Source organism: Teleopsis dalmanni, chromosome 2 (assembly GCF_002237135.1).
Source record: "Teleopsis dalmanni isolate 2A chromosome 2, ASM223713v2, whole genome shotgun sequence".
Taxonomy (NCBI): domain Eukaryota; kingdom Metazoa; phylum Arthropoda; class Insecta; order Diptera; family Diopsidae; genus Teleopsis; species Teleopsis dalmanni.
The window spans coordinates 22,881,732-22,897,020 of NC_051847.1; the positions used below are offsets into that span (position 1 = coordinate 22,881,732).

General features: G+C 28.6%; 3 protein-coding genes across 4 annotated transcripts in view; 2 read left to right on the plus strand and 1 right to left on the minus strand.

The window, feature by feature from the left end:
• Positions 1-4,023: 4,023 nt before the first annotated feature.
• Positions 4,024-6,272, minus strand: LOC119683761 (conserved oligomeric Golgi complex subunit 6-like). The gene is made up of 5 exons (XM_038097620.1): positions 6,110-6,272; positions 5,414-6,045; positions 5,156-5,361; positions 4,935-5,095; positions 4,024-4,875 (listed from the first exon to the last, which is right to left on the minus strand). Exons 1-5 carry the CDS (start codon positions 6,197-6,199, stop codon positions 4,093-4,095), a joined length of 1,872 nt encoding a protein of 623 aa, XP_037953548.1. The 5' UTR covers positions 6,200-6,272; the 3' UTR covers positions 4,024-4,092.
• Positions 6,273-8,718: 2,446 nt separating this feature from the next.
• LOC119685380 (SAP30-binding protein-like) lies at positions 8,719-10,163 on the plus strand. The gene is made up of 3 exons (XM_038099643.1): positions 8,719-9,044; positions 9,108-9,817; positions 9,901-10,163. The coding sequence occupies exons 1-3, from the start codon at positions 8,937-8,939 to the stop codon at positions 10,022-10,024; spliced, it is 942 nt and encodes a 313-aa protein (XP_037955571.1). The 5' UTR covers positions 8,719-8,936; the 3' UTR covers positions 10,025-10,163.
• An 883-nt stretch (positions 10,164-11,046) lies between these two features.
• The window catches only part of LOC119680282 (serine/threonine-protein kinase N), a 463,907-nt gene continuing 459,664 nt past the window's right edge, over positions 11,047-15,289 (plus strand). Inside the window, exon 1 of one of the 2 annotated variants that reach the window (XM_038093024.1) lies at positions 11,047-11,590. In XM_038093024.1, coding sequence (XP_037948952.1) covers positions 11,570-11,590 — 21 coding nt within the window. In that variant the 5' untranslated portion in view covers positions 11,047-11,569. Of the gene's footprint in view, positions 11,591-14,897; positions 15,027-15,289 lie in introns of those variants that run through there. The other variant, XM_038093023.1, reaches the window with a different exon arrangement.

The following is a 15,289-nucleotide window of genomic DNA, read 5'->3' on the forward strand; positions in this document are numbered from 1 at the left end:
AAAAAAATTTTTATTTTTATTGGATTCATATCACCGATGTTTTAAAATTATTTTCAACTTATTTAAAATAATTAATTTATATTTTTAAAAATTTGTATTTACATTACCTGTCATAACAAGAAAGTCAAAACCACTATGAAAAGGCGGTAATATCCAATAAATAATATAAAAAAAAAATTAAGTTTTACTTTTAATAGTTATATATATGATTAATTTTTAATACACAAAAGTTTTAAACATTTTTTTAATAATAAAATTAGCTTACATTAACGATATCTCGTAATTTTTTATATATTTTTTAATATTCACACAAGTTATATTCATTATTAACATTTTTTTTTCCAATAAAAAAAATCTTATATTAAATATAAGTTTCATTATTTTATATATTTTTAATTTTTCACATAAGATTTACATATTATAATAAAAATATATCTCCATGTTCAAAAATTACACAAAATTATATATAAAATAAAATTAATTAAAAGATATATGTACTTCTTTCTAGCATCTAGATTATATAATATGTAAGCAATAAATTACTTAAGTATAGAAAAATAAATCATTGATTATTTTGAATTAATATTTATTTTGAATTAATGCTAACTGTAGTGATGCTATCTATTATATATAACTGTAAATTAAAGGTAATTATACGTATTATTTTCTATGTCTATAGTAACTTCTATGTTATTCTATGTTATCACAATCAAACAATCCTACCTTCAGTGTGGGTTTCATACTTCATTACGATATATTAGTAGTGGCACTTTAAAAGTATTTAAATGTTTATTTGTTTACATTATATAGATTAGATAGATATAGAACTGCAGCTTTTTTTTTACGTTATATTATAAGTTATTGACATGTATATATGTTTATATAAATATTTTATTATTTTTAATATTTGGTAATGTTTTTTTTAACAAACTTTAACAGTTTTAAACTTCAGATTCATAAATATATAAAAAAACACTAAGCAGGGCAGCGCGTATATGTATAGTTTAACGATGATTACGAGTCTTCGATCGGAAACACAACAACATCATTAAATTGTGAAAAAATCTATTTATAAATTTTATTTCTTAATAGTATTGTTTGTTTATATTCTAAAAAATGTATTCGATTATATTTTCGCGAATAAACGTGCACTTAGAAAATTAGTAAATTAATTGTAACATTTCGTCTACGATAAGCCACGCGTTAATGGTTCAGGAGATGCTGATGTGCTTATATGGCACAACTAAATGACTTATTAAAAATATATAATACACATATGTATGTACATATGTCTACGTGCAGATACTTTGGGTCACTTATACAATCTGCAGACGCAACGGCACTTACAACAATAACAACAATATTTCTCATACAATATCTAATAATTGTATTTGTTGCTTATTCTTTATTGTTGAGTTTTTTTTTCATAGCATTATTTTTATAGCATTAAATTCTTTTTCAAATGAATTACACATATATGTACGAAGAGTTTGTTGTCATCTCGGTACTATGCCCGCTCTCATATGAAACCGTGCAACGTATATTGTACTATATCGTACGTACATAACGACTGTCGCGGCGGCAGCGGTCAATAATCAGCACTTTACTTTCTGATGGATGAAGTATGCGGCGATGACGCGTGATTAAACAGCAATTTGTTGGCAGCAATAACAGCAACAACGGATACAGCTGATATTGTTTGGCATAGAATCTTATGGGCAAGAATTAAAATTTATTTTGGCATTGTTTGCTTTACGATAAGTTAGCAGTTAAAGATGCTTAAATTCAAATTTATCACTGTCGGATTACTCATAGCAAAGGCCATGAGATAAAATTAACTTGTTACCAAATACGCCGTACAAAGTTTGAGTTAAGTTAGAATTTTTTGAAAGATACTTTAGGCAAAAGATATTATTATTATTAAAAGTTTAGACGTGAAATCACCCAACAGCCGGTACTACGGCCAGAAGAGTTCTATTGAACCAGTTTCACTATTGATTACACAAAGACCCTTGAAGTTTTGTAAATAAAGTCCAGAACTAAATCTAGAGAAGAGTTCTTAATCTGTTCTGGTGACAGAAGTTCCATATGAAACAAGTTTCTTCAGAGCGTTATTATTATTAAAAGTTTAGACGTGAAATCACCCAACAGCCGGTACTACGGCCAGAAGAGTTCTATTGAACCAGTTTCACTATTGATTACACAAAGACCCTTGAAGTTTTGTAAATAAAGTCCAGAATTAAATCTAGAGAAGAGTTCTTAATCTGTTCTGGTGACAGAAGTTCCATATGAAACAAGTTTCTTAAGAGCATTATTATTATTAAAAGTTTAGACATGAAATCGCCCAACAGCCGGTACTGCGGTCAGAAAAGTCCTATTAAATCAATATCACTATTGATTGCACAAAGCCCCTTAAAACTTTGTAAATAAAGTCCAGAACTAAATGTAGAGAAATGTTCTTAATCAGTTCTGGTAACAGAAGTTCAATATGAAACAAGTTTCTTCTGAGCATTATTAAAACTGGACAGTCATAAAGAATATGCATAGTAGTTTCCTCATCTTCGAGGCATAATCTGCATTCCGAATTATAGTTTATTCAGATAATTGTAGTTTATGAAGATATTTCAGTCCATAATGACCTGTAAAGAAATTTAAGGATGTCTTTGTAGGAGTACGGTGTTATCAGTGCTTTACTTTTTCTAAGTCCTGAGAAGTCTTTCCAGTACTCCAGCCGCATGAGATTTTCCCTTTCATTGATAATTTGTTTTTTATTGGCCCAGTTTATCCCATAAAAGTGTTGAGGGCCTGTATTTCAGTTTTTGATGCAGTTCTAGTTAGCTCATCAGCTTGTTCATTTCCCAAAACTCCCCTGTGACCCGGAACCCAGTAAAGGCTAACCTTATTCCGAGTTGCAAGTAACTGTAGGAGTTCATAACTCTCAAGGCAAAAGATATTACCTTGGGATCAGTAAGCAATTAAGAAGTAAACAAAAAAAAATTCTATAAAAACCACACTACGCTGCACAGGTTTCTATATGTCCTGCTGTTGTCCTCCTGTCCTGCTGGTGTAGAAACTTGTATAATGACAAGACAGTACGAGTTTAATATAATATTAATTGTAGTTTTCATAACTAATGTAAAAGTCCGAAATACTAGTTGTCGTTAAGTGACGCATCTAAAATCCAATATTTTACCTGGTTATCTAAAAAGTAAGCAACATCCACATATACTACAAGGGGAAAAGTTTACAATATCGAATTTTATGAAAATTTTTCATTAAAGTACGATACTCACGAAAGCGAAATAAGCGGAATAATGATGTCATTATCAGGATAAAGACGGTAAAAACTCAACGCCTCATTGTTATTCACTGCTCCGGTAATAAGTAGGTGTTTGATTGAACACTCCGAAGTAGAAAGTGTGTTAGAAGACAACCGCATTTTTGATGAAATAATATTGTAATGAATGATCTTCGAGCACTCGGTGTTATACAGACTACAGTTCGAGCGAGCTGATAGAGCCTGCGGATCGTCGACAAGAACGAGATACTTCTATTAAAAGTAACAGATATTAAAACTAGCTCAGGTCTTGGTGATACGGACTTAGAATTCTGTGTTTTCTTTATTGAAAGCATTTTTAACCATAAAAACTGATACTTAACAGATTAATTATAGATGAATTTATTTCTTTGATCTGTTTAAAAGAAGTGTCTTATGCAAACTTCTTAAAATACCTGATGTACTACTTTCAACTCCATGTGAGAAGAAAAATCGTTGTATCGCTCACGAATTGATGTGCAGAAGTAAAGAAATATATATATCAAATCCTTTAACACCTAGGAGAAGCATAGTGCCGCATAGAAGTAAGAAAATAGGAACCAAAAATTTGATTTCAATTTTGATAGACAATTCACATACTTAAATAATCAAATCGAAGTACCAAAAAAAGTTACTGTCGAGTAAAACTTTTGCCTGCAAAGAATATCTTATTTGTTACTATAATTCAAAACTGTTTTAGTTATTAATTATGAAATATTTATTATGTAAAGCTATACTTTAATTAAACTATATACAAAAGCAATATCTTTTCTAATTTAAACAGTTAAAATTTGCGCAACTTGTTCTGGACTTCTTGGTAATATAGCTTCAGGATGTTCGAATCCATTCTCAGGATCAAATACTCTTTCATAAATTTGTTTATAAATTGCAACAATAACACTGAATGAACGTTTTTGCACCGCATTGCGATGTGCACTTGACATTAATAATTGAATTTGTGGTAGAAGCAAAATATCAGGCATCTCTAGGAATCCATTCATTTTATTCATAAAAATCTTTAATAGATTCGTTTCAATTTTAGTTTGATTATTTTGCAAAATTGTGTATATGGGGCCTAAATTCAAATTTGCTACCAACGACGATGCCTGCTCAGAAGTTAATGTATCAATTTGTGCCTCAGATTGTGCCTGTAATCGTTCAACACGTTCATCCATATACTCGTAAACTGTTAAGGTAGTTTGCATATGATACAAACAATTAAGTAAATAAACAGCCATATCTATAGTTGGTAAATGTGAGGCAGATTCTTGTACAGATTGCAATAAAGGATCAATAACACACGAAACTATTTTTGTTATATCAGTTTGACGCTCATCAACCATTGTAGCTACAGATAAAATTTCTTTCAACATGTTAAGCAAACGGCCCACACTAGCTGGTGGAACAAGATCACGCTGAGGTGGTTCTAAACCGATTGCAACGCTGGCAGGACGTTGTAATACTGAACGCACTTGTGACGATAGAGAATTTAAATATATCTCTTCACTGGATTTCTGTAGATCCACTAAACACTGTTCTAAAGAACCACCTTTGACTACCTATAAATCGTTTAAAAATTATAAAAAATATTTATTATTTAATTGCAAGTGCTTAATACCTGCTTAATTATTTGTTGATAAAACCGCAACAAATTCGAAAGTGCAAATAATACTATCGTATCCTTTTCTGAATTTAATATGGTATCTACTCTTACTTTTAATGGATGACAAACTCCGTCTGCAATATACGCTAAAGCAGTTTGCATTTGGTCGGTTATGTCTACAATACAAACACAATAAAACAGAATATATAAGACATGAACTGGTCATAACAGAATACCATTTTTGTCACATTTCTTTAGCAGCATTGTAAGATTTTCTTTTTCGGTTGGAATAGCTTGATGAAGCCATGCAAACATATCACCAATATATCGTTTTGAATCGTGTGCATGCATTTCAATAGGTTTGGAACCCTCTGTAAGAGCCTCTATAAATTGCCTAACTAAAACAGCACGTCGTGCTATTGCATACTCATCGATCACGTATCTGCAGCAAAAAAATTTAATTTAATTTTAAACCAAAAAGAATCAGTACTTACTTAAAAAGGACAGGCCTATCTTGTAAACGGCCCATTGCTTGTACTACCAATGGACCAACCTCATTATTCTCCAAGCTACGACAATGATTTTGTGTCCACCTATAAAGCCGTTCTAATGCTCCTTCCTGATGAAGTGTCATTTCTTCCATTATATCCAAAGCAGCAGTCTGATAACCACATTGCATTAATACACGACAATCTGCGTGTATAGCTTGTACACGATCCAATATATCAAAAAATTCTGCAACTATTGGTGCATCTTTAGTTGTACCATAAAGTAACTGATGTTCTGGAACACTTAATTGAAATCGTCCTAAAAATGCTTCAGCAATTTGCTGTTGAACTTCTAATCGCTGTTGACTTTCTTGTAATGTGTTTGTTTGAGTAATAAGGTCATGTGTTAGGGCTTTGGAAGATTCCAAATTAGTTTTCATCGTTTGCACTGATTTACTCATTTCATCTAATTCATCACAAACTGCGTCCAGAGATACTTTAACTTCACGGAACGCTTTTAAAAAATTTTCATTTATACCAACTGAACGACGTTCAATTTGACTGCGCAAATTGCGACGATTTTGCAAAGTATTTTCTGTAAAGAAAGTAGAAAGGTCTCCTAACGCATCTAATGTATCCTAATTTAAAAATTGATTATTATTTTAACTTTTATAATGAATTGATATATCACAGTGACTTTACTTTATCTGTTTCCAAACGCGTTTCAAGTATTTTATTTACACGTTTCTGTATTCTGTCCTCATCTTGTGAAACTGCACTGTTAGAAATCATGATATTTTTATAGTAATTCGCTTTTATTATAGTACCAAATTGGATAAAATTGAATGAAATAAAAATATTACAACGTCAACTGATTAAAGTAAATAAACAACAAAAGATATGACGTTTCTATTCGCACCTGTAAGTGCTGCCAAGCTTCCTAACTGTCTAAAACAACCATAGATAACAGAGAATATTAGGTCTTTCCACGAGCTACTTGCAGTAACTTCGAGTAAAATTGTGTATACACAAGTGGATGCCAACAGCAAATTTTCGAGTATATAATAGTGCTGTTCACATTATTCGAAGTTTTTAAAAATTCGAAGTTCTTCGAATATTCGAATATTCGCATTTCAACGAAGTCTTCGAAGTTGGAAAAAACTTCGAAGTTTTTGTGAATTTTTGTTCTCGAAGTCTTCGAAGTTTAAATGTAGTGAAAAACTTCGAAGACTTCGTAAGCAAAAGGTGAAGTGAGAGCGCAAAATGCAAACAAACGTGCATCACACAAATTATTTGAGGGATGAAAGCGTTTGCTTTGTTTGTACGGTTTTATGTTTTTTGTTGTTATTCTATGCAGAAAATTAAAAACATGTTTTTTGTTTTATTTTATTACATAAAATTTATTTTATTATTTTATTATTAAATATGTATTGTAATATATATTATTTTTAAATATGTTATTATTAAATATTTTTTATATTAAATAAAAAATTCACATTTTAAATAACTTATATTTATTATTTATATTTAAAAAATTATATTTATGAAAATTTTTAATATAATATAAAATACATGAAAATTTGATGGAATTTCTTTTATACAATTTTGCTTATACACTAATTTACATTTTATTTAGATACTTCCTTATAATATTATGTATTTCTTTTCCTAGAATAAGGGATTTAAAATTTTTCCATAAACAGTAAAATAACTGTAACTACAACAAAACATTCAAAATTTTATAATGCAAAAATAAATTTGCGCTTACCTGCGTGATCATCACAGCTCATACAGGTCAAATAATTAGGCATTAATGAGCAAAACTCATTTTTCCATAACTAATTTACAAGATTTTAATTTGTGATTTTTTTTAAAAGGAAAATGAAAACTTTTATAAAATTTCCTTTACTAATAAAATCCATCAATATCAATATTTTCATATTATTACGTATATATTTTATATTATATTATATTTTTTTATTTAATATAAATAATATTAATAATAACATATTTAATAATAATATAATATATATACATATTTAAATAATAAAAATATTTTATGTAATAAAATAAAACAAAAAAACATGTTTTTAATTTTCTGCATAGAATACCAAAAAAAAAAAACATAAAACCGTACAAACAAAGCAAACGCTTTCATCCCTCAAATAATTTGTGTGATGCACGTTTGTTTGCATTTTGCGCTCTCACTTCACCTTTTGCTTACGAAGTCTTCGAAGTCTTCGAAGTTTTTCACTACATTTAAACTTCGAAGACTTCGAGAACAAAAATTCACAAAAACTTCGAAGTTTTTTCCAACTTCGAAGACTTCGTTTACTATTCGAATATTCGAATTTCTTCGAATACTTCGTAAATTCGAATATGAACAGCACTAGTATATAAGTGCCTCCGAAAGATCATAACATCCCTGTCGAAATTTGAAAATGCTACACAGACTTTATTCGTACATTTTATTTCAAAAATATTTGTATAATGTGAGAATCAGCTATTTTGGTTTGAATTTAAATTTGGTATTATCTATTGCGCGACAGTGGTGTTCTCACCATTTAACACTTTATTTGTGTTACGCTTTCAGTTTATATTTTAAGGTTCAGTTAGATGGTAGGTAACGTAAAAAACTAATTCAAAGCGAAATGCACAACCAACCAAACCTGCGTATTTATTAGGAACGAAATAAACAAAAACGGTCAACTTTATTTATTTCATTCCTATCAAATACGCAGGTTTTTTTGCTTGTGCATTTCGCTTTGAATTAATTTCTTACGTTACCTACCGTCTAACTGAACCTTTACTTGAGTTTTACTATGAGTAGCTCGTAGAACAGACCTATTAATTGTCAAGAGCTTATGTCAATTTGCATTATTTTCACATAAGAATTTTGCTCACTCTCTCACTTCTTCACATGCAAATTTTTTCGTTAAATGTATTTTGAACATAAATATGGTGCTAAACTGTTAGGTCAGGTTAGATGCCGAGTTAGCGAAATTTAATTTCTTGGAATTTGATTTTCACTACAATTAATTACTATATATTTCCAAAAATCAAATCTCGTAGTTTAAATAATTAAATAAATTAGAAAATTTAAAAAAAAATGTTTACTTCTTTCATATTAACATACTGAAAAAATAAATTAATAAAACAAAAATAAAGCATTGTATGTTCATTGATTATTAGTTGCTATCAAATTGTTAAAACTCGCATTATTTTAATATAAACAAGCTGTTGCTTATTTTGTAAAGGAAACATTTTCAATAAACATTTATAATGCACTTCTTGAATGAATTTCTTTGCTGAAAAACAAAAAAAGAACGAATGAAAAGTTTCTGTATGAACAGTACTTAACAGTTTTTGTGAGGTCACCTATTAATTTAGATTTTGCAAGCAACTTATTTATTTTATTATAACAGCCCTGTCTCAATTGTCACCTCAATGCTATTTCGTGTATGCAATGTTGACAAGCTGTTGTTAGTCAATTATACATATAAAAAAATAATAGAAAGTATTTATCAAAATGAGTAAATCAGCTTTAGCAAGCCTAACTGCGCAATATACAGACTCTGAAAATGAAGATGACCAAGCTGACGATAGTGGTGATTCGCAAAATTCACAATCATCTCAGGTAAGATTTTAAAAATATTTATGTTTATTTGTCTCTAACCACAACCCTTTAATTTCTTTAAAGGTTATTATACCACAGCAAAACATTTCAGCACAGTTATTACAACCTAAACCAATATCTCCAGTTGAAATAAAAAAAAAGAAGCGCAACAAAAAAGTACGTCGCCTTGTTAGTTATCAAGATGATACAATAATATCTGATGAAGACGATGACTTAGAAACAGAAACATCTCAAAGTTCCGAATCTGAAGAAGAAAAAGAGAAGGGTGTTTCAACTGAGTCAAGTAGCACGAATGCCGAAGAATCCGAAGCACCAATGGAAGTTGATAATGATTTAGCTTCGGAGTCAATAAAGGACGTATCAAATTTAAGTAAAATTGATAAACATAGTAAATATGCACATTACAATTTTACATTGCCACCAGAACCAAAGGGTAAACCATCTGGTGAATTGGTTGAAAAAGTACGACAATTGTACGAAAAAATGGACTCAAATAATATGGATATGAATCGTCTTATTCAAGGGCGAAAAGAATTTCGTAATCCAAGTATTTATGAAAAATTAATACAGTTTTGCGATATAAATGAGTTTGGGACAAATTATCCGCCAGAAATCTATAATCCTCATCAATGGGGACCAGAAAGTTTCTATGAAGAATTAGCGCGAGTTCAGAAAAATGAGATGCTAAAACGCCAAAAGGAACGCAAAGAAACAGATAAAATTGAGCAAGCAACTGTTTTAGCACGCAAAGTTGAAGAGGAAGCGAAAAAACGGTAATTGTCATAAATATTTTTGTATTAAATTATATGTACAAATAAATAAATGATTGTTTTTTGATTTGTTGTATATTTTTTAGAAAATCAAAATGGGATCAACCGGCAGCTGTTAAGCCCGCAATAGCACTAACTACGACTGTTACTGGTACTAAAGGAACAGTGATATCAGCATTTGGGTCTTTACCGAAGAAGCCAGCCGCTTAACTATTTTAAAGAAAATGAATTTATATATAATAATTTTTTATTTTTCACAATATACGTATGTTTGTACAATGCTTTGATGAAATATGTTATTTAAGAAATTTTGATTTTGAGTTGATATGATTAAGAAAAAAATTGTCTGTAACTTTTAATATTATTTAATATTTGTATTCTAGCAAATTATGATTTTGTTGTAACATAATCAAATGCGTGTAATTTGTAATTAATGAATTAATAAATAAAAATGAAAACTAATTGTTTTATAATTTTATTATGAAAAGTCACTGAACAACAATTTATTTACTAGATAATTATGTATGTAATTATGTAGGTTAACAATGTATTTTGTTGTTACGTTAACTGAAATTTAGCTGTTGTTTTCTGATTTGTTTTCTCACTTAACATTAGCAAGAAATGAAACCAAGCAAGGGGCTGACGTTTATTAAAAGATGGTTTAAGACGTGTTGGCACAAGTAACTCGGATACTATATAACAAAGAATATCTTTAAGGTATTCTTTGCTATATAATTTAAATAAAGTGTATAGATTCGTTTCCTCGCATAATGTTAAGAAAAAACAAGTGAAAGAAACATACGCTCTTAGAAAGATCGGTTAAGACAACTGGGATTTGTATAATTATACATCAGGATTTAGTATATTTTAAATAAAATAAATAAAACTATGCAATCTGCTTACGTTTATTAGAAAATAAATTAAGACAACTGTGGTTACCACAGTAGATAACCTAAATCGTGGTGCATAGTATTTTTAATGTAATATAAAAAATAAAGAAAGTGTATGTTATTTGAAAATTATTTTAAAAGCTTCACCAATAAAACTAAATTAAATTAAAAAATTTTATTTTATTTCTATACTATAAAATTATTTTATTACAGTTTAATGTTTATTTATGCTAAATACTGTTGATCCGCAAGTATGCCCAAATTCTAATAAATTTTAAAAATCTACTACTTTTTTCGTGTAGAGTAAAGGCAACACTGTGCTAACATCATGCTAATTGTTGTTCGTTTACTTCTTTTTTGGTCGGTGGAATTTTTGTCGTGTCGATGATGTGCTTTAATTTCTTTGGTTTTGCGTTTTTAATATTATTTCATTATTATAAGTAAAAAATATTATAAATAAATATAATTCGAACAATAGTATCAACGAAAAAAAAATTAATTTAACAAACTTATTAGAAGAATTATGCAAAAATTCATAAAAATTGCAAAGCGACGGCGAAGATGAATAAAAAACAAGAAAAAATTATTTAAGAAAACGAATATAAGTGAAACAGAATCTAAGATAAAAATAAAAAACAATTTAATTCTGCATCTTTTTTGGACTTAATATTAACTTTTTAATGTGTCTATATGCATGTGTGCGTTGTATTATTAAATTTTAAAAGCAACTCAAATAAAAAAATATGAATAAAGTCAGGACTACAAAATATCATTAAAAGTAGCACGATCAAAGCTGCCCGGTGTGCATAATAAATAAAATTACTAAAGGAATTTCATAAGTTTGATACGCAAATCCGAAGTGAATATGTACTGCGAAAAACACAAGGTAATAAAACAAAAATTTTATAATTTTAACTCTTACACAATTGCACTTAGCTTCATTGTATTAAATTGTTTATATTATATAAAAGATAAACAAAATCGAATAATTTTTATATTTAACACCGGAGATTATTGTTATCATATTCGAACATAAAGTGAAGCAATGACGTAGGCCTTTTATATTAAAAGTTGTGTCCATATAAGAATAGTATATAATCCATATACATATATGTGCTATAATTTTCTTATATAATTATTATTGATATATTTTTATCTAGTGTTGTATATATAAATGTATAAATATCTAAATAGTATCTTATGGTGTAATATTTAATATAAATCAAATTTAGTAATCAAAAATATATGCGTACAATTAATATATCGATAAAGATAAGTCGCCTGTTGTATAGATAATACAATAGGTAGTACACTTATACTTGCAGAGTGAAACACCATTAATAGAATTAAATATTTTTTAATACTATCTCTAAAAAGTTTTAGGGATTTAACAATAATCACTATATCGGCATTAAAAGTTATAATAAAAATAGATTATTATTATATATTACTGGTATAATGGTATAGCATTAATGGTTTAACGATCCTAGTTGATCCCTGAGCTTCTTATTATATCTCACGTTCAATTAAAGTTCAATTAAACATTTATAGTATAACGATCCTAGTTGATTCCTGGGGTCCCTATTATATCTCACGTTCAATTAAAGTTGAACATTACGTTAGGTTCACCTGTTGTACTACAGAAGTCTATTTTTCTATTGGAAATCCTTATATAACAATGATGTGGACGTTTTAATCCAGTCCACAACAGACTCTTATACAATAGTTTAGAGCGCTAAGGAAGTAAATACTTAACCAAGTTTTAGCTATTTGAGATAATAACAAATTAACATCGTTCAATAGTTAGTTTTTAACTTCAAACTTTTCTATTTAAATATAGGTCAATTTGCTTCGTCAAATTGATCAAGTAAATATATATATACTTTACGTTGCTTTCGATGTTCCTTCTTTTGTTAAACACATAATGATAAGCTCAATACAGCAAAATATATATTTATCTGCTCAGAAGTTCACATTTGTAATTACAATATGTGTATAGAAATTATCTTTCTTTTATATACATTTGTATTTCGAAAGATATGACAAATATTTTGTTTTCAACATTGAATATATTTATGCAGACGTACCCTATAGAAAACTGAAAAACATGTTTGGTGCTACAGTTGTTTTCCGCATTATTTAATGTTGTTAAAGTGATATTTATGCCGAATGGATGGTAGCTCCATCCATTTAAACTGTAGTTTAAAGTAAAAAGAATAAAGGGACTCCGTCCAGCTTTCGTAAGAAGTCGTTTATTCACTTTATGGTCTCTGTTCTATATAGGAATTACAATAAATACAAAGTCTCATTCATAAATATTCTCAAAAAATATTTTAATCTGAAGTAAGTCCCTTAAAACAGCTACACATAATAACCTAAATCAAGTAAACCTTCTTATAGAATGACTGTTACAGATGTCTACTATTTGTTGTTGTTGTATTAGCCCGTGAAGTTCTGCTGGTATTATAGTCCCTTTTGGGTACGGTGAGTGGAACTTAATCGTCAACACTGACGAGTGACTCCACGATGTAGACCCGGTCGCTTCTGGAGATCATATCTACTATCTAGTAGAGTTTGGGTTATTTTAATATATATATTTAAATAAAAATGAGCGCTAACTACATACTTTAGTGAAGTGTAAGGGTTTTTGATATGAACTTAATATATTAGGATAATCTTGAATGTGACATTTTCGATGTTCGATTTAAATGAAGTTGTAGTGGTGATCTTGTGACCAAAATCTATTGAAGATTAAATAATGAACCGTTGTGATAAATATTTAACATAATTACTTGAGTAAATATTAGGTAGTTTTTTCTTTACTCGAATCAAATCAATTATTATATAGGAAGTTATTCAACAAACAAAAGTTTTGCTAATATACTCCGATGTTTAATTCTTTTCCTTAATTGTACTGATCTGTTGTACTAGTTAGGCCCATGTTATGTAGAGTGTCACGGGAACTTCAAAATCAAAATTGTTGTTGCTTTTAATGCAAATCAAAAAATTGAGGGTTAGAGATGAAAACAAATGTCGGTTTAAATTCGGTCATGAAAGCCGAGCCTATCTGTGCTTCGTCACTCAGTCAAAGACGTGTTGTATGTATGTATATATATATTTCCTTTAAGATTTCGGCACAAACAAAATGTAAAAAAATAATAGTAAAAATACAAAATTGATAAGCTGATGTGACACTCTGCATAACATGCGTTTTCATCATAGCACGAAACAGCCAATTTTAACGCGCCCGTAATACCCAATATAACATGGGCCTCAATAGACTTGTAAGGTTCTATTAAAATTTTAGAAATGTTTTTTATTTTATTATTTAAACTATTTTAGTTACAGTACAGTTCACTATACTCGTCACACACTTTTGAAGATAAATATTTTTTGTACTGTATACTGTATACTATATTGGCCTTACTTCTGATAAATCTACTCCAAACAACGTACTTATTATAAATTTGGCAAACGGTGAATGGAAATAATGGAAATTCGTGTTTTGAAAAAATTTATCTAAATTTGTCATATAAATAATATAAATTATGCTTACTGTATCTTATGATAGCGTACATATAAACATTTCCAAACCGCGCAATTGAGGTATATTCAGTCTAAAATTTGTGTGCGTCTCAAATTGAGTGCAATTTGCTCTGATAAAAGCTTTAATAATTGCATCAATTTTTAGCGGATGTAAATAGTTGATAGTTGGTGATTTAGATATTTTTTGTTTTTAGTATTACAAGCACTGATTTCATTGAATCTCTTGCAAATCGTTTGCTATAATAAATTTAATATAAACTTAAAATGCGTTTCATTTATTATTATTATTATTAATAATATAATGTATACAATTGTTTTTTGCAGATTTAACATCAATTCAATTTTAATTACATATATTATAATAAGTGTTCGCGTGTGAAGTGTTTTTTATAATTTTTATTAGAAATAATTTTAACCGCATTTCTTAACTTTATCTGCTCATCTCGCCGCGCTCAATATTACTACGGATCGTTTTTGGATCCTTTGTCTAATTTATTTCTGCGATTATTATCAAATAATTAATTGTAGTTTGTTTAATACATAAAAAAAATAAAATTTTTAATAACAGTTTTTGTGTAAATTGTTAATGCATTATTATATCAATTGAAAAATTGTATCACTTTATTGCATGAAGAAACAATTTTAAATTTAATTTCAAAATTACTTTTAAGATTTAAATTGAATCAATTATAATAAACAACAAAGCATAACTTTCTGGACGATTGAAGAAATTTGCTCAAATAAGTCTTCTAAATATGGCGGATTCGTATTATCAGGTATGTTCATAGTTAAATAAGCTGGTACTGTAAATGGTTTAAAGATAATTTATTTAATTAACTTTTAACAGAATAAGTAAATGTTGTTCTGATACTAACTTACTCTAAATAAAATATTATATTTAAGATTTCATAAGTAATTAAGGTACTTATTGTTTGGCATGAATTTGTACTTTATTCTTTTTATATATTCTCCATCTGCCCTTATACGGCATAGGGTTGTGGTTGTTTAACCCATTTGTATCTGTTTTTCCTGTCGTCGA